Source organism: Gymnogyps californianus, chromosome Z (assembly GCF_018139145.2).
Source record: "Gymnogyps californianus isolate 813 chromosome Z, ASM1813914v2, whole genome shotgun sequence".
Taxonomy (NCBI): Eukaryota; Metazoa; Chordata; class Aves; order Accipitriformes; family Cathartidae; genus Gymnogyps; species Gymnogyps californianus.
In genome coordinates, this window is record NC_059500.1 from 82,585,627 (window position 1) to 82,604,129 (window position 18,503).

Genomic DNA, 18,503 nt, shown 5'->3' on the forward strand with positions numbered 1-18,503 from the left:
CCTGAGCATTGCAGCAAGACCACAAGCTGCTTTTTAAAGGCAGCGTGTAAAGCCAGAAATTAAGAGAAACCAAGATTCTTCGCACGTGAAGTCACCCAGCCACACCAAAGTCAGGTCCGTGGTGTATTAAGCACTGGGAAACCCCCTTGGTGGGTGGGAGGGAGGGAGGGAAGGAGGGGTGTCAGCCAGCCCCAGCCTCCACGGGCTGCTCCAAGTGACAACCATGAAGACAGCAAAACATTCAAGTTAATGGAAACAAGTCTTTATTAAGTAACTTTTAATATCAGAAAAATAAAACTCTTATAATTCTCTTTACAGCAAATATATAATATCAGTGCTTTGGCCATCATAAGTTAAAGGCCCTTTATCATAAAATATATGGTTTTTAAACTTTACTCAAATTGAATTTATAATCCCTATGACCTCCCTACATATACATAACAAAAAGTGTAGTAAAATTAGCAAATACTAAACTATATTGATAGTTTATCATTCTTAGTTTGTGGTTTATAGAAATGGTACACGCACCTAATGTCTGTCGATTCCTTGGCTTATTAGTTGCAGTGTACGATGCAATAAAATACAAAATACATGCTCGGTGAACATTTGTTCGTATCTACAAGACTGCAGCTAGAGATTAGGTTTCAATACTGACATGTAACTATTCTACAAGCAATTATAGCATTAAAGTTATGCAGTACATAATATGCCGTCAAGGCAACTCTTATACTGAAAATCATAAAATAAAAACCGTTATTTGTAAACTTTTATACGAAATGTAACTCTTCAAGTGGAAATAAAAAATAAAATTTTCTGTATATTTACTAGTTCAATACACATATAATTTCTTTTTGTTATACTGAGAAAAAAGCTTTGTCTTGTCTTGGGAAAATAATGCTTCAAAAAAAAATAGAAAAATCCACCAGAACTCCACTTTGTGTCTTTTTTTTGTTTTTGTTGTTTTAATATATGCCAGCACAGATTTGGGAACGTACTGAGGATGAAAAAGCTAGAAACATCCACAGGTTGAAATGTAAGAAGCGCATTCAAAAGACACTTTTTTTTTTTCCTTATGATTGGAAAGACAGTTTTGAAATGAAGTAAACTGATTGCAGGGCCACTGTCACAGCTGCTGTCATGAATAATACAAGGGCACGTACGCAACTCCCCCTTTTTCCTTTTCCTTACTAAAAATAAAATATATATTTATATATGTGCAAGACAAATATGGATTGAACATAAAAATGCTTCACATTTTGAACTATATACTCTCTAAAAATGTAATTTAAGAACAGCTTGATCGGACTAATGAACGGAATGTCAGCATCCTCACTATTAGTCGAAGTATGTGCATCCCAAAGCCCTTACTGAAATGGGATGAAGCCAGCCAGACTTTTCCACATTACATTAAGAAAAGCAGTGGGTAGGAATTCACAAATCGAGACGTTCCTGATCCTCTGAACATACTGCCCTTAACACGTCGGGCGAAATGGAGGCGCGTCGGGCAGCTTCTCTCCTCTCCCTCACCGTAATTTATTATCCGAACCTGCCAATAACACAATCCTTTTCAATAAATCAAACTATGCTTTTAAAAAAAAAAAAATAAGGTATTTGCAATGCTGAAGAATTAGGCATAAGTTGTCACACAAAGCAAAAATAATTTCCCCAAACCTGTTTTTCAAAACTGGCAGTGTAAAGAAGGCAGCATTGGAAGTGTTGTTTGATATATTGATAATGCCACAAACCCTCCACAGCAGACGAGCACTTCTGCGTTTAGGCGACGAGGTTCATTGCTGCCAGCACACAGAAGTCAAACGCTTAACAGAGATCCTTTAGAAAGCCTGTAAAATTTGTTTTTTTCAGTTGTGTAATTGATGAAAACTTCCCCTCGCTGTGCCATAACATCACACCAGATGTATCTCTGCTAACCATGCCATCTGCTTACACTGAACCGGACAGAGACCACCTAGGTTTAGTGTTACCGTAGCAGCCTTTTGAGAAAGTAGAAATTTATTAACAACTTCAGCCTAATCCCAAGAAAGCCCAACAGTCAGAATTCATTAGGAAGTTTACTAGAGGGTACCATTACACCCATGCCTTTAAGAGTTTTAAAAAGTCCATATATAATAATATCTATATATATTTAAGAGTGAATTTGGATTGCCTGAGTAACAGCTGTCTGGCAAACGGGACACGATGGCGTTTCCTTTTCACAGATTTTGTTGGCACACTCCATGCAGAAGAGATTGTGGCCGCAGGGGACCAGGGCCGCAATGACTTCGCTCTCGAAACAGATCACGCAGTCGTGCTTCCGTCTCGACTCGGGGGGCGAGCTGGACGTGGAGCCGCCGTTGGAAGAGGAATAGCTGTTGGTACCATTGGAGAAAGCGGGGATGTAGATGGGAAGGCCGGCTTGGTGGCCGGTGCTAGGTGGGTCGCTCCTCACTCTCCTAGCCAGCGGGTGATCCAGACTTTCCGGAAACGTGGGCGACAGGCGAGGAGTAGATGGCTGGCTCCCTCGGCGCTGAGGCTTGGCGTTACTAGCAGGGTCGCTACCAAAGCCAGAGAGCGGGTTTACAGGTTCAAAAGGAGTCCAAATGGTTTGGGAAGGCGTCGGTAAGGAGTCGTACGCAGGAGAGTCGACCGCAAGGTCTTCCGTGCCCACCGAAGGCAGCGTTTCTCCAAACCAGAAGTTGCCTGTGCTGAACGGACTCGTTGGGCTGAAGTCAGCCAATCTATTGCTTCCAAAATAGGAATCTGTGGAGCCACTTCCCAAGGAGCTGGAGCTGTCATTTCTATAATTAGAAATCATTCTGGTGCGGCTAGGAGGGACAGGATTAGAAGCAAGCCACGCAGACCCGAGAGTGCCTCCTTCAAAGCTCACATCCGTACCGTTGTAATGGAAGTCGTTCTCCTCGTTCAGCTCGATGTAGTTCCCGGTACGCATGGCTATATGCATCTCGATCTCCTCGCGCGCACGGTCGACGTTTTCGGGCATTCCCGTAACTTCAAAGACGGGCTCCTTGTCTCTGCTGGGAGTGACTATGTAGGTATGGGTCTGCTGCTGAATTCTTTTGATTGTAGCTCCTTTCGGTCCAACCACTAGCCCAACTACACGGTAAGGCACCCTGACTTGGACTGTCGTCTGACCCGGCAGGTTAGGGGTACATGGCAAGCCTCCCAGGGCAGGACCGTTCTTGTTGCGTGACGCTCTGATCATGGAGAAGTGTTCAGCAGCTGAGAGAATTTCCCTTTTGGCCATGGCTACGTCCTCTTTTCGTCCAGTGACAACAAAGATGGGTTCTTCTCCACGAACGGGGGTCTTAATGTAAGTATTTGTCTTGGCCCTTAGTGCTTTTATTTTGCAACCTGTTTAAAGAAAACACATGCAAGTTTAGCAAGACATCTAAGTTTAGAAAGCCACAAGAAAGCCATCTATTTTAAGCTGTTTGAGAGTTTCAAGAAACCGTAGCGTAAAACCAGAAGCAGCTGTTTTTATCTCTGCAAGCCACATTAGAGAAAGCGGTAACAACTTCTACCTATTATTTCCAAACAGACCTCTAACACTTACAGCCACAAACTATTTTAGCAACGTTTCTTGGGCTGGTTTAGCCCATCGTCTCCTCAATTGCTATTAGATGGTGAATAAACGTGGATGGCTTTTCCTCTACGACAGACACGTTCATGGTTATCCCAGAAATACTGCTGGGCTTATATTTCTTCCATTGATTTGGTCTCCTTCAGTTATTTCTAAGATCCTGCAAAAGGAGCAAAGGCTCACACATACACACACGTAAGTCTGCCGATAGGCTGGCCTTTCACTGACAAGCGTGACCTAAAAGCAAATTAAACATTTACAAGCGCGAGAAGGGTCGGTATCACAACCTGTGTAGGATATAGATAAAATTATTGATTTACTGAGAACTCTTCATTTGCTTCCTGTTATCAATAAGTGTTATTTAAACCTTACTCTTCCCTGTGGGATGAAGGAGCCACTCCTTGAACTGTCAAGCAGGAGTTCAAGCAGTTTGTTGCATGCAAATAAAGGCTTACTATGTAACATTACGTGCTTATGTGGAATTTCTCTCGTTAACTGGGTAAATACAGTCTGAAAGAGAAGCAAAAAGTTAATGGAACATTTGTCTTTGATTTTTGGGGACTGAATTACAAAGTTTGCTAGGACGCAGTGGCAGCAGGCTCTTTCCTAAGATGCTTAAGGTGCTTTGGCATGGTGCCTACAGAAGCACCTTTTGCCCATCACAGGACCAGAAAAGCAGGCAGTGCGAAATTAAGAGACACAAGCAGGTCCATGACACGCAAGACCGTCTACTGGATTCAGTCTTAACTGAATTTAGCCTACATTAAAACAAATCCAAAAGCATGTCACGCTAAACATCATTTTATAGCAAACCTCATCTTGAAACAACTATAACCAACATTTGCAGATCAAGTGTTTTAAGCATCATTTCACTTGCAGAATGAAATTTGTTCCCATTTTCCTCATTTACTTTAAGTATCTCATAACTGTCTGGATACACAAAATAGTCTCTTGAAATAGTGTTTTGTCAGTCCCTTGCACCCAAGGTACCACCAGCGATAACAATTTTACGGTTAGAAAGCCACTGAAGAGACGCACTTTTTTCAGGACTATCTACTAATAAAAAAAAAATATAGCAAATACGCAAATGCTGGTTGGAAGAGAGGAAAGGAAGAGCTGCTTCTTGCAGGGCCCCTGCACACAGCAAGGACAAAGGCTGAACACAACAGCCCTTTGTTTCCAGGCCACAGCTGGAGAGGAAGTTCATTATCTTCAACAGCTCCTCGGGAGGGCTCTCGGAGGCCCTACCTCCACCAGAAAGCGCAGGGAGCAGCACGGGAACGCTCCCGGCAAGGGAAGGAGTGAGGCACGGGCAGATCTGCGCAAAGGAGGGGATGCAGACCCGAGAACTGAACAAGTAGTTCGGCAAGAAGAGCAAGTTATCTGCAGGAGAGAACAAAGCCGTAAGCCTCAACCTCCCGCTGCAGCCCACCGAGAAGTGCACTAGTGCTCTACTAGATAAAAAAAAAAGGGGAAAGCACAGGCAAGAGATGCCTTATGGAAGTATCGAAGCGCGCATCCTTTGAAGCCATGCCATTTCCCTGCTCCTAACAGAGAGCAGCACCTCACTTCGGCAACTGGCCAGAACTGGCCAAAACTGGCCACTCTCTCCTCTCTTTGCCTTTCTCCCTGTAAGTAAATCTGCTCGCCCGTTCCGCTTCCCATTCCTTCACGGTTACTCACAAAAGATAGTGGGCTCAAATCTTAAGCCCACAAGGATCCCTAAAACGGTGCCGCTGAAGTTTTCACACCAATCAAGCCCTCTTTACTGGAACACCTAAAACCGAAGTCAGTCTCCTGATGCGTATCAATTATTCTCCAATTTACACAGATTACTTTCATTTACTCCATTCCACCCAAGCATATATCCTTATTTCCTAAAATTTACAGAGGCAGCATTTAAAGAATACTAGGAGCATCTAGCACAAGACATACACATATATAAATAGCTACACAATTCTTTATTATATACCACAGTTCAGAGCCTACTTAATCCTAGATTCCACAGTGCCTTACCAATTCTTATAGTTTACATTTTAGACAAGATTTTGCTGATGTTTTAGAAACTCAAATCAAGTTAGAAGTCTGCACCTTCAGCTCCATTCCCCATTTCAGCCACAAACTCCCAGAGATTGCTTTGCCAGAGCCACATTTCCAAACCATTCCGGCGTGAAGAAAAGCCTTCTCACCTTTCTTCCTCAGGCTGCAGAACAGCACAGACTAAGGTGGGCAGAGATCTTCTTTTAAGGTATGAGTCACATACCTAGAAAGCAGAGGCCAAACGCTGCCTCAACTCCCTGCAGGGACAGAACAAGACTTTTAAACATCGGAAAGCTGGCTTCAATGGAAAGCTGACTCCACAGACCGTCAAGGTCAATTCAAACTTTATCTGGAAAGTTAGAAAGAACTGAAGAAAGTCACCACATACGAAACCCAACATTTCTGAATGAGTCAGTCAATACCCACTGGGTTTTGTCTGCAAGGAGTGCTGGAAAACCCCACAACAGACAGTCATGTCAAAACACAAGGTCAGTAGCCCATTATACCACGCCAGCAGCATGATCTTTCTATTTGCTTTTACTCAGCTGCTCTGGTTTCCCACCCTCCTCCATTAGTCACTACCGAGGCGATGACATGAAGCACGGCTGATCCCATCCCCTCTCCGACAATTCACGGCATCCAGAGGCACTGCGGCCACGATGACACGAGGTCGGCCAGCTATGAAGTCTGTGGCCAAAGGATGAATCAAGAAGTTTCCCAGTCTCCTGAGCTTAGACACAGAAAGGCAAAGGAAAAGAAAAATACACCGCCCCACACTTTTGCAATAAATCATTAGATCATTATATCCAAGATTTTGAAGTATAGAGTTAAAAAAGCCTGAAGAGGGGACTTCTAGACTGGAAATTCAGTTTAATCAAACCTTTCAGAGTAATTTTAGTTTTGGTATGATAACGGAAGTCTATTCAATACAGGTTACCGTACCTGGTTCAGCAGTATAAGCATTCCTAAGCAGCACACTCAGCCATAAGTACATACTGACATAGTTAAAGCAAAACCCTTTAGTTTTGCTTTCGTTTAGGCAAAGATTTAGTACCTGCCTGCCCAGGTACCCGACGAGGAGCCAAGCCCATAGCGAGCCCTGCAGGCAGTGTTCATCCTGTGCCGGCTGATTTGTATCATTCTTCTCAAGCCTCCTCCCCGTTTTTCCCTTAAGAGGATTATTTGACTGAACATTTTAAACACACTACAAACATTATACTCCCCAAGAAACTTAAGGGTAGCTCTGAAGGAATTGTTTACCTCATACACTACCAATTTTAAATGATCAAATACTTCCTTATTAAAAAAAGGTGATAGGAAGACAGATTCTTTTTTTTCCCCCCTCCTTGAAGTGAGAGCTAAGCACAGCAGCCACAGCACCCACAGTCCTCACTCATCACGCAGCGACGGCCAGCTAAGCCTTCACTCCGACTTTCACCTTTCGTCATCGCAAACAGGACGAGATACATCAAATCCAGTCTCAGGCCATTTACTCCACGAGGGAAACTCCCCGACGGAGCCGGCAGAGCCAAGCGACCGCAGCGGGAACCCTGTGCACGCCTGCCTCGCACCACGCCGGCCGACCTGCTGCCGTGAGTCAAGAACCACCCGAAAAAGCATCCCACAGACTCCTCCTCTGCACAGCCACGGCGGTAGCCCAGGAGAAATAGAACCTTCCCCCCCCCGCCATTTCTTTCTTCTGCTGAATTCGCCTCAATACCACACACTGGGAATGGGACAAGGATTGATTTACAGATGAGGATCCCTTCGTTGCGTGGTCTCTTCCAAAGAGCTACACCAGGGGAACGAGTCCTTCATGCTTCTCAGTACCAACATGAGCAAAACACAGCCTGTCAAAGCAGGGACACACACCTCCTACCCACGTTCCTCCTGCAGCTCTTGCCAAGCGCCGTGAAACTGGGGTTCAGGCACGCACAGGAACCCAAACCTTCTTATCACCACGTCTGTACAACCTTGCCTCCCCAATTACACAGGGCTTGGGGAAAAAAAAAAAAACCCTGAAAAAAAGTTTATCTAAATAGAAGCCTGGAAGTCACGGTGGGTAAAAATTCAGCGAGCAGCCCCTGTGAACCACAATCAAATGACAATACCAGTTTGTTCTCCTTCCCTGCTCCTGATGAGTACCTAGCTAAGGGGATCAAAACTGAGAACCTCCTGCAGCTCTTTAGACATGCAAATCCTCTGGGAAGACACCAGTACTGCCTGGGCTGTAAGAGCAGCAAGCAGGCTGAAGTTGCATGAGCAGCAACTCATCTCTTATGCAGGAGGCAAGGCTGACGAGCAGCCCTGACCAAACCTGGCATCCTCCAACTCGGCCCCAGAGCAACCCCGGGCACAGCGGAGATCTCACAGATTGGCCTCCACAGCTTGTTAGCACTAAAGAGAAAGCCATAGTTCACAGGAATATATTTTTCAGTAGCTTTGCCGTTATCTGATGAAAGGCAATACTGTATGACAACCTCCACTCTGAAGCTGTCTAGCACTCTGACCACTGGTTTTGTAATATGCTGACACCAAGCAAGGAGGTGGCGACAGAATAATCGGTGACATCAACCAGTAACCATGAGCTGCTAGCAGAGCCATGGCTAATTCCTTGCCTAGAAAGTAAGGGCAGGGTCTGGCACAGCACCGCCGGGCATGCCAAGGAGAGAGGGGACTGCACAGGGATTTGGTGTCTGTGAACCTGCCACTGTTGCGTATGGACACAGCTTTAAAGGTGGAGTCCGTTAAGCCAGCACAGCCCTTATTTCATTGCCAGGTTGCCACAAGCTTTTAATTGGAAAGTGAGAACTCCTGCAGCTAAGGCAACAAAGGATTTGCAGAGACTGAAATACTGGATGTACCATAAGGCGAACAGCTGCCGGGTCTGCAAAGCATAACACTGCCCACCTGATTAACAAACAAAGAAAAATTAATCTACTTCATTAAGAATGGCTGCTCTACATATTTTTCAGAAGAGCTGTTCGTTCCCACTGGTGGTACAAGCTGCATTCTTTTGCTTAAACATAGAGTGCTTCCTCTCAGTTGTGACACAGCTAAAAATATCTATCCAGTTTGTGATTATACAGTAGAAAACTGATATATGCCCTATTTATTAAGCAGAGATGAAACTGCAATGGGACAGAAAATGAAATCCTACTCTGAACTGTTTAATGGTTAAACCTCCTTAAGCAGGCTGGCTACACAAGAAAATTAAAACCAGAACATTTTTGGCACTTCACTTGGTTATTAAAGTCATATGAAATACTACCTGTTGTCTGGTCAGTCGATAGACTGACTCTGGTTACTATCACCTTTCACCTAAGATCAATTAATTCGTCTCACACCTTGTTTTAATTCATGGACTGGAAAATTTCAACTCCTGACAATTTTTTTTTCAACTGGCTGTTGAATATAGTTAGTTGATTCAAGGAAGATGAAGAAAGTAATTTCTCTGCGCTTGCAAAAGATGCTGATCTGCACAAAAACCTAGATCTACATACTCAGGCAGCTATTTATAACCCCTCCAGCATTTTGATTTTAAGAATGGAGGCTGTAAAAATATTGCTTTTAAATTTTATTTTTCAACAATTTTAAGAGACAACCTAAACTTGGATAATAATTATCAAATAGAATTTTTTGAAAGCAAGTTTTCCTTTATTTTTATGCAGCTTTCTCTAAAGCCAGAGGTAAGCTGAGAGACACCTCACCACGGAGGACAGCATCCATCCTGAAGACAGGACCAGACCAGCCACCAACAGCTTTAACAGCTCCCCAGTAGCATTCTATAGTACAGATAACAGTCTGATCACTATTTGGGTTAATTAGCTTGTAAGATTAGGGCTCCCGTGTGACAATTAGACATGATACATGTCAGAGAACTAACAAATATGAATACACCAAGAGACAGGCGCAGCTTGCAGCTGGGATTTGCTCAGGCTCACAGGGCAGGTCGCTGGCAGGTTTGGAAACAGAAGATGACAGTGCCCAAAGAAGAAGAGAGCGGGCTAACCGCTATAAATGGGGACACGGAGGAACGCAGATTTTAAGCAACAGCTGTTTTGTTCACACAACAAACCACAGCAATCTCCTCCCTGGTGGTACCCAAGCTGCGGTTCCTTGGAGGCGGCCACTTGAAAGACACACGTAGAGTTGTGAGATCAATGTCTCTGGGCAAAGACTTTTCCCGCAGGCTGCCCAAGCGCTTGTATGTGCTCCTGCCCTTCATCAGGTTGCATTTTTTTTTTTCTATTTATCACAGCAGAGATGCTTCATAATGAGAACTCACCAAGCAGAGCTTCTTCTCAAATTTACGATCCAAAACGCCATACTGATACCATCACAACCCAAAACTTGGGAACAAAGTTCTAGCTCTCTGCCCTGGAGCGTGGCTGTATTAATGGTTTCAGCCAACGACTGTACCTCAGAAGTGCTGTACACAGGTAATAACCATCTTTCACTTCTAACTATAACGACACTACAATAAGCAATGCTACAAGTAGGTAAATTAGTGTGTAGAGGAGAAAAACTCAACTGACAGCCACTCTGATAAAAAGTTATCCCAAGAAAAGGAAAGATGACATACAAGTCTTTCTAGAAAAATAAAAATTAAAGCATTTTCTACCAAAGACATTTCTCCCTGCCTCCTGACCCCCTCATTAACTCACCACTGCAATCAAAGGCTTTTAGTTACGTGGCAGTTACCAAACCCCTGTGCCTGCCTGTGGAACATTTCAATATGACTCATGCTATATATAGCGACCGAGACTGCTCCCATTATAATTCCATCACGCTTACCCATTTCTGAGGAGCAACTGACCACTTACTTCGCTTTGTATTTTTTACATGTACGAATGCTAAGATGCTACATGACTTTCCTACTTGTCTTCATTCAGCTAGAACTGCAGAAGGGTTTTTAGACAAGATACTTTCCCAACAAGCTCTTCAAGCTTGAGTGCACCAGATGCTGGAGCCGCACGGGTTCGGGTTTGTCGAGGTACCAGGAAGGAAGACAACCTGGAGATCCCAAGTACCTTAACCAAAAGCCAAGGAATCACGGTCAACCACTCGGCTGTGCCAGCCACAGGGAGCAGGACTTTGTTCAGCCCTACTGCTGCCAAGCTAACGGATGGGAAAAGAGGGGAGCTTTAAGAGTCTCTGATGATGCTGCAGAAAGCTTCCCAAGGGAAGGCTGCTCTCACAAGCTCCGGGGGACATTTCCCTCTTCTGGCAAAGAAAAGCCCTGGTTCAAGAACCATGTACAAACTCTTTATTAAAGACTTCTTAGGTATGTATCAATTTATCAATTGATTTATATATCAATCCAGTACAGAATGAAGTACTCGGCCTGCACACTGTTTCCTTCTATATGTCAGGCTGGGACAATCTATCAAATCAGCAGTCTCACAGGCAGAGGAATACTCCAATTCTCAAGACAGATGGCAACTCAGTAAACAAGTTACATGCAGCAAAAGAGCCAGAGGGCAGCAACTCGTATTATTAATTACTTGCACTATGCAGCACCAGGACTAAGGTAGCAGCTGCTGAGCAAAATCAGAAAGATACAGTAGTAGAAAAGCAATAGTTAGAAGAGAGGGAGTACGTCCAACAAATAAAATAGCTACAGGAAAAAAGTTGTTTTCATTAAGAACATTGATCCAGTGAATGAAGTGATCAGTGTGAGCAACCACGGTGGGAAACCTGACCTGCACAAGGCAGATATTAAAAAGGACCACCATTCAACGTGCCACGCAGCATGCCAAGACGGCCAATGAAAGGAAGATTGCAAAAAAACCACGCAAATCGTCACCTACACCAAATCCCCGATTCAAAAATGCTGCTAGAGCTGTGGTTTTATACACAAAATTCCACAGTATATTGTCAAATGTAAAATGAACTAGAAAGTAAAAATTAAGAGATACTGTGTCTTTGTTCAAAGGAGCAGCAGAGAACTTGGTGCAGACCGCAGGATTACTGACTCACACCAGTGAAGGAAACAGAGATCTCGGACGCTGGCAAGATCTCATGAACTTAAAGGAATACCTGAAAGAGAGAGAAGAGGAAGACATTCTTAAAGAGTAACCAAAATTGGAAACAAATGCTTGATTTAGAGCTTTTTGGCCTTTTCTTTTGATTACATAAAAGTGTTCTAGTGCTTAGGAGCCTTTTTTTTTTTGTTACAGCAAGTTTGCAACTCTATCCCTGTTAAATTTTTTGCCTGCAATGGAGAATTGGCCCTGTGGGGTGGAGGTATTGCATCAAAAACAAATTTAAGATCGTTGAGATATCCAACACTTTGTTTAGAACAAAGTTTCTCTTCCAGAAATTCAGACCACAGTGTACTAGAAGAGAGGGTAACAGGGGCTAAGACAGGGAAACACACAACATCTGTTGACTTTCCTAACAGCTTAAAAAAAAAATTCATCACCGTTTTCTCATGCCACAGACAAGTTAATCCAGTGCAGTTGAGAAGCACATTAATCAGGATTTCTTTTTTATCTGTACGTTATAAACTTAAAAATACATACTCTTTTAGAACACAGCAATTTTACAAGAAAAACAAAAGGACCAGAGGATTAGAAATTAGCATTTTACATCGCAAGATTTTTATTAATTTCAGCTTCATCCAAAAAAATCTTACTTATGCAGGTATTCACTTCTGGTATTCATACGTTAAAATCTACAGAATTTCTGGCAGACTACACAAAGAGAAAAATCTCGCGAGTGTGCACTGCGTTTGGTGTGCTTCCCACCCGACAAACCAGACAAGAGCAGCATTTATGACTGAGGATTTACGATCCCAGCTGGAGAACCTGCACCCTTCTGACACACTCTGCAACTTGAGTTAGATCTTCGCACAGCACAAACGACAAATAGCAGAACTGAAATGATGTTTGTTATACAGTATCAGAGCAGTAGGCCACTGAAACTTCAGCAGCGATTTCAGACCGTGCCAGGCCACAGCATGCTCACATGTTTCAGCTCCTGGAGTTCCAGGCTCTAAAAGTGACGAGACTTCAACTTCTCAGAAAAAACAGCTTTTATACTGGATTTCAATAAATAGCTCAAGTTTTCTTTCAGTCTTTAGAACAAGCCATTTAATATAGCATTTAATAACCTGCTTATTATAGAAGATGCAAAAAAAAATCTGAAGTGTAACTGCCCTTTCAGCTTTCACTTAAAATAAGTTAGCTGAACCTGTGGTCTTTGTTGTCTGTGGCAATCAGCTGACACCGAGATATGTGATGACTTCAGTCATGCAAATTAAACTTATTCATGAGAGTGGAAACCTTAAGCATCCAGTTAAAAAAAAACAAATATGCAATTCAGACTGGTTAGCTATGCTTATGCTGACTACTTCTTACAGGTCTGCAATTAATAACCAGTCAAGGCTATGTAAGTGTCATCAGTAATTCAGTAACATTATCATCACAACACAGAGACATAAAACTAGACATATAGTTCTTTTTGAAAGGACTACAATTATCCTACTATAGGACATCTATGTACTGTACTCAGCTAACACAAGTATTTGCTCCAGGATTGTTTTAGCACTGTTTCCACTCCCCAAGAGTGATAGCTATTGTTTTTATTTGGCTGTTCAGCTACGCTAGACAGTTAGCTACCAACGTATCAGAATTATTTTTTTGTTTCAAGTTACAGGACTATTTTAAGCAAAGTAATATTTTGCTCAAGAGTCCACATTCAAAAATCAAAGAGCAAACAGGAGTCCAAGATCATTAAATATGCATAAAAATGTTATTTTAGTTGCAAGGCTGTCTCATGCAAAGCAGATTTGTCATTATCGATTTAATCAGTGAAATGGGATGATATCATTCCTCCACCTCTTACTCATCTGGGGTTTGGAGACTGCCCTGCCCGTTTCAAGTTCTGCAGCCATCATCTGAACTATTCTTACTGAAGAAAGAGAAGCATCAGGCTTTAGAGTTAAGTTGCTCCAACTCGAGTGATGTCTTAGGGAGAAAAAACACTATTGTCAGATTTATTGAGGATATAAACATTTGGAAAATCATGTTACTTGGACAGTGGAATGCATTAGCAAATATATTCCAACAATCATCATCTGAAGACAGTTAATACACTCAAGGATGAAGCATCTCTCTACAGGACAGACTTTTGTCCCTTCCAGCATCTTTCAGGTTCTCCTGTTCATGTTTTCAGACACCACCCCTCTTATTGCATTATTCAAAAGAGCTTTTAGTGTTTAAATATGTCTTTTTTTTTTAGTGTAAAGAAGGCAGCGGGGGGCACTGAAGACTCCAGTTACACTTGTCAAATCCTTCTCAAGGCCCACCAGACCATGGCAGCATTGCCACAGAAGGTCACCATCGTGAGCTTTACGTGTAAGAAACAGTTCTCAGGTGATCCGCAGCAGACTTTTACAAGTCCTTCACATGATTTAGAGATTAAAACAAAGCCTCCCAACTTGGATCTCCAGAAGTTTTTTTTAAGTCTGGATACACGCTTATATAATTTTGGGTATACACCCTATGCCAGCTTTTCTCAGGCAAACAAGGTCACCTCCTCAGCAATGCAGCTGTCTTGCTACCACTTCTCAAGAGCACTTTCTCCAACTTTATTTTTTTAAACCAATGCAACTTTGTGTACATGGGATTTTTAGCTGCTGACAGCAAAGGAAGTCACTTTTCTGATCAGCATGATGACTGGCCAACTTACCGAAGGTTGGATTCAACAGCCAGTTCAAATTCATACAGGAAGCCTGTACAATGCCATGAATGGAATCTAGTTTTCCTGGCTCCCAGTCACATGCCTTAACAAGAATAAAAGGATACAAATATCTTTTCCTTTGTTGTTCACCTTTGAGATTCTTCCACTTCAAAGACTACAAAGAATTATATTACACTACCCCACCAGTGTCTGTCAGCTTCATTTTGGGGGGGGGGGGCAAGGGGAATAAGAAAAGGTTGAGAACATTTAAGATTTAAAAAAACAACAAAAAAGCACAAAAGCCCGTCAGGTTCCAGAAATACTACAGGACTTTTTTTTTTTTTTTAAAAGAAGGAACACCTACTATTCATTAGAAGAAAATCTTACTTAAAACCTTTTCCAGTGCCTTTTACAGTGATGTAAATTTTTCCAGCAGCAACACATTAAACTACTGTCACAGTAACCCAGCAGCCTCCAACGTAGCTTCACGAGAAAACCACAGGGTACATTTCAGGCACTCCACACCTTCTATAGCTGCGACATCCCACATCTGTGTGCGGCGACCAGCACAGATTTGGTAAGCGCAGCTACCCCACGTGGGAACCTGCAATACAGCGACCTACAGCGGGGCCTGTGGGAGCACCACTTCACTGCCTGAAGTGCTATATTTATTTCTGAAACTTGCACATAATTGAAAAAAAATAAATGTTAAATGCAAGCGCCATAAGGTTTTTGCTTGTTTACGGCTCTCTTAGGAATCAGGAGCTCCTTCAGTCTGATAAATAGTGTCTGGAAATTCTCTTCCTCTGTGCAAAAAATTAAATTTGGATAAAGAATACCGTGGAATTCCGGTTATCATTACTCTTTCAGTTAGGGGGTTAGAACTTACAATAAACATGCTTTCAGACACAGCAGTGAGGCCTCCAGCAAAGGCCAGATCAAACTCAGCATTCCTGGTATTTCAGAGCTGATGTTTTTGGGCTGCAGACATTTCAAATTCTTTTTATACCTCACGAAGACAGCAACAGAAAGAATATAAACTTAATCTTCGTGAAAATCCATCAGAAGTAACATTCCAATTGCATCACCCTTACATAATTATATATATTAAAGTATTACAGCACAGAGGAGTCTGGCATAAAACTTAAGCTGAATTCGTTCAAGATAATGCAACCAGCTGGTTACGATGTGTGCTAGGAAGAGAATATGCAGCCTCTTCATTTTTAGAGAGAGCAGAACGATCAGCAAAGGATGCAGCTCCGGCCAGCCTTGCTCGGGGCAGACCAAGCTGCACTACAGCTGACAACACTTCGCTGGGCTAGAGCACAGACACACACAAAGCAGGTGGAGGAGAGAGCAAGAGCCTCTAGCCCATGCAACGAGCCAGCACGGCTCTGGGCCATAAAAGGCTATACAAGGACTAGTATTTCTAAGAAATCTGACAAATATTTAGTGGAACTAATACAACTTACATAAGTCCGTCTCTAAGCATACATCTCCCCCGAATGAGACTTTTGAAGGACCTCCTTACGCAAAGCTTTCACGCAAGTGCATTTGGTAACAATTTTTTTTAGCTCTCCCTCCACTCCTTCTGCTCCTTCCCCTTTTGTAGCCTTAATTCTTTTTATCATACAATCCCTCCCCACCGAGGCTAAATATTTTATCACAAGCCAAACAGTGTGACATCAGATAAGAAATAAAAGCAGAAGCAGCAAATGAACTCTTCAGGAACAATGATCCTATTTTCATGCAAACTCCATTATCTTGTTTTTAAGTGACTCAAAGTACTAAAAAATATACTACAGAGAACGATCCGGATCTGGTGGAGAATAAACACAGCAGCCTAATCGGTCCTCAAAGCCCAATAATTTGTATTTCTCTTTTAGAGGACTGTAGCAATAACTGTTTTCAGTTCTGTTTTCCACCTCTCCCCCTCCCCCCACCCACCATCCCCAATGACACATAAGCAAAGTCTTAAGACATTCAAACAGTATTTCTTGGAAAAGATATTTTCTGCTTCTGAACAGAACAGACTTCTCTGCATCAGAGGAAGCTACCTGCCAATTTCTGCAGCGCAGTCTTTGGTTCTCCTTTGACACACCCAGCAAAAAACCCACCCTTGACTGCGAGAAGCCTAAAATAAATGTAGGAAGAGAAAACAAAAGTCTGCCTAAGCATCGGTGCTCAGTGGGCATTTCTTTAGTACCACATTGGTTCAGACCGATTTTACCATTTCTTCCATACTCAAGAAAAAAACCAACAAAAGCCACATTGATGTAGAGAGACCAGACAGCATAACTGCTCGTTATCAGAGCCGATCAGCAAACGAGACACACCACCCCCAAACCAATAAAGAATAACACAGAAAGGGAAGAGGAAGAGAGCAACTTCATTGTCTGCATTTCCACACCTACACTTGACACTGCTCAGCGCTTCTCTTGATACATAAAAAGTGCTTTTAAAATTAGGTTCACCGACAGAAAGCTGGCGTGAAACGTCATCTTTCTAACTCCTCCAAGCACCGCTCCCACGAGACCACGTGAAAGGCCAACAACGAACGTGACATCACCGATATGACCTTATCCTAACGGCGTAATAGAGACCCACAGAGTGTAGCAATAGCGATCAACAGGAAGCCACAACCCGAGCAGAAAGACAAGGGCTTTCACACAGAAGAGGGCTGCACGTGGCTCCTTTCTCCATCTCGCTGGCTCCTGAGGTCCCACTTTGTCTCGGTGAGCGCCGTGGAAAGCTGTAGGAAGAGTGTCAGCCCACACCCTGCTCTGCAAGGCAAGCAAGTTAAAGTCCTTCACCCAAAAGTCTTTGTAAAACACGGTTCAAAGCTCCTACGGTGAAACGCAGCTTCTTATTGAAGACCACAAGCCAAGTGTCACTGAAGACCAAAGCCTGTGCCAACACCTACCTGTACACGGCCAGACTATATACTGTGTTTTACAGCTCAAATTAGCAATAACCGAAGGTCTGAGCTAACCCAGTGCTTGCTCTCACCTCTCGGCTTCTCAAGCAGGGCCGGCCTGGTGCCGGCACCCTGTCCGCTGTGGGGAAGCCGGGGTTTGGGAGAGGAGGCCCCAGGGGGCACGAAGCTACTACCGAGGCGAGGGGTTCCTCCCGCCGGCACCGAACGGGCACATCCCGGGGGTGTGCGGGGAGAGGCCTGCCACGAACCCCAGGGGAAGGGGCAGCAGGCCCAGGCCAGGCCGCTACACCGCACCGCCCCCCGCCCAGGGACTGGGGGGGGGTGTCCCCCCCAGCCCCGGTCCCCCACTCACCCTGACGGCCCACGATCTCGGCCACATGCTCGGAGCTGGCACGGGCACGCACTCGGTGGTGTTGACGCTCTTTCGGCGGAGCAGCGCCGCCTGCTCGCCGTTGAGGCCCGCCGCCCCCCCGGTGCCGCCGCCCAGGCCGCCGCCGCCGCCGTAGGCGTGGGACAGCATCGCCGCCATCATGCCCTGAGGATCGTCCGCCCCGCAGAGCGCCGCCGCCGCCGCCTCCTGCGCATCGAAGGAGGGCGAGAGCAGGACGGAGCCCAGCGCCGGCAGCAGCGGGAGCGGCTGGGAGGGCGAGGAGGACGAGGAGAGCAGCAGCACCGCGGCCGGGTCCTCCTCCTCCTCCTCCTCGTCCTCCCCCGCCAGCAGCTCCTCCTCTTCCACCTCCAGGTCTCCCTCGTCCCCCGCCGCCGCCGCCGCCTCCTCCTCCTCCTCCGCCCCGCCGGGCCCCGGCTCTCCGGGGGGGTCGGGCGGCGGCGCCAAGCCCGCCCGCCGCCGCCGGGCTTGCCGCCGGGCCGCCCCCACCCTTCCGCCGCCGGCGGGCAAGCCGCGGTCGCGGAGGCCGAGGCCGGCGAGGCGCTGCTGGAGCAGCAGCAGCGGCGGGTGGGGGGGGAGGCGCGGCGGCTCGGCGGGCTCGGCGGCGGGGGAGGCCGCGGCGGCGCTGCCGCTCGGCATGGCGAGGGAGGCGCTGCGGGCCGGGCCGGGCCAGGCCGGGCCGGGCCGGGCCTAGCGGCGCGGGGCCGCCATGCCGCAGCCGGGCACCGAGCGTGGCAGGCGCGGCCTGGGCGCTGGGGCCGTGCTCCTCAGCGCGCCTTTTGTCCCATGGCGCTCCCCTCGGCGGCGGCCGCGGGCGGCGGCGGCGGCGGCGGCGGCGGCGGCGGCGGGGG

At 45.3% G+C, this 18,503-nt stretch overlaps 1 protein-coding gene across 1 annotated transcript; it reads right to left on the reverse strand.

Annotated features, from left to right (window-relative positions):
* Positions 1–246: 246 nt before the first annotated feature.
* Positions 247–18,291, reverse strand: MEX3C (mex-3 RNA binding family member C). Its single transcript, XM_050913342.1, is given in 4 exon segments — positions 247–3,369; positions 17,617–17,652; positions 17,655–17,921; positions 18,270–18,291. Coding segments are annotated over 4 exon segments (1,551 nt in total). The 3' UTR covers positions 247–2,143.
* Positions 18,292–18,503: the final 212 nt, after the last annotated feature.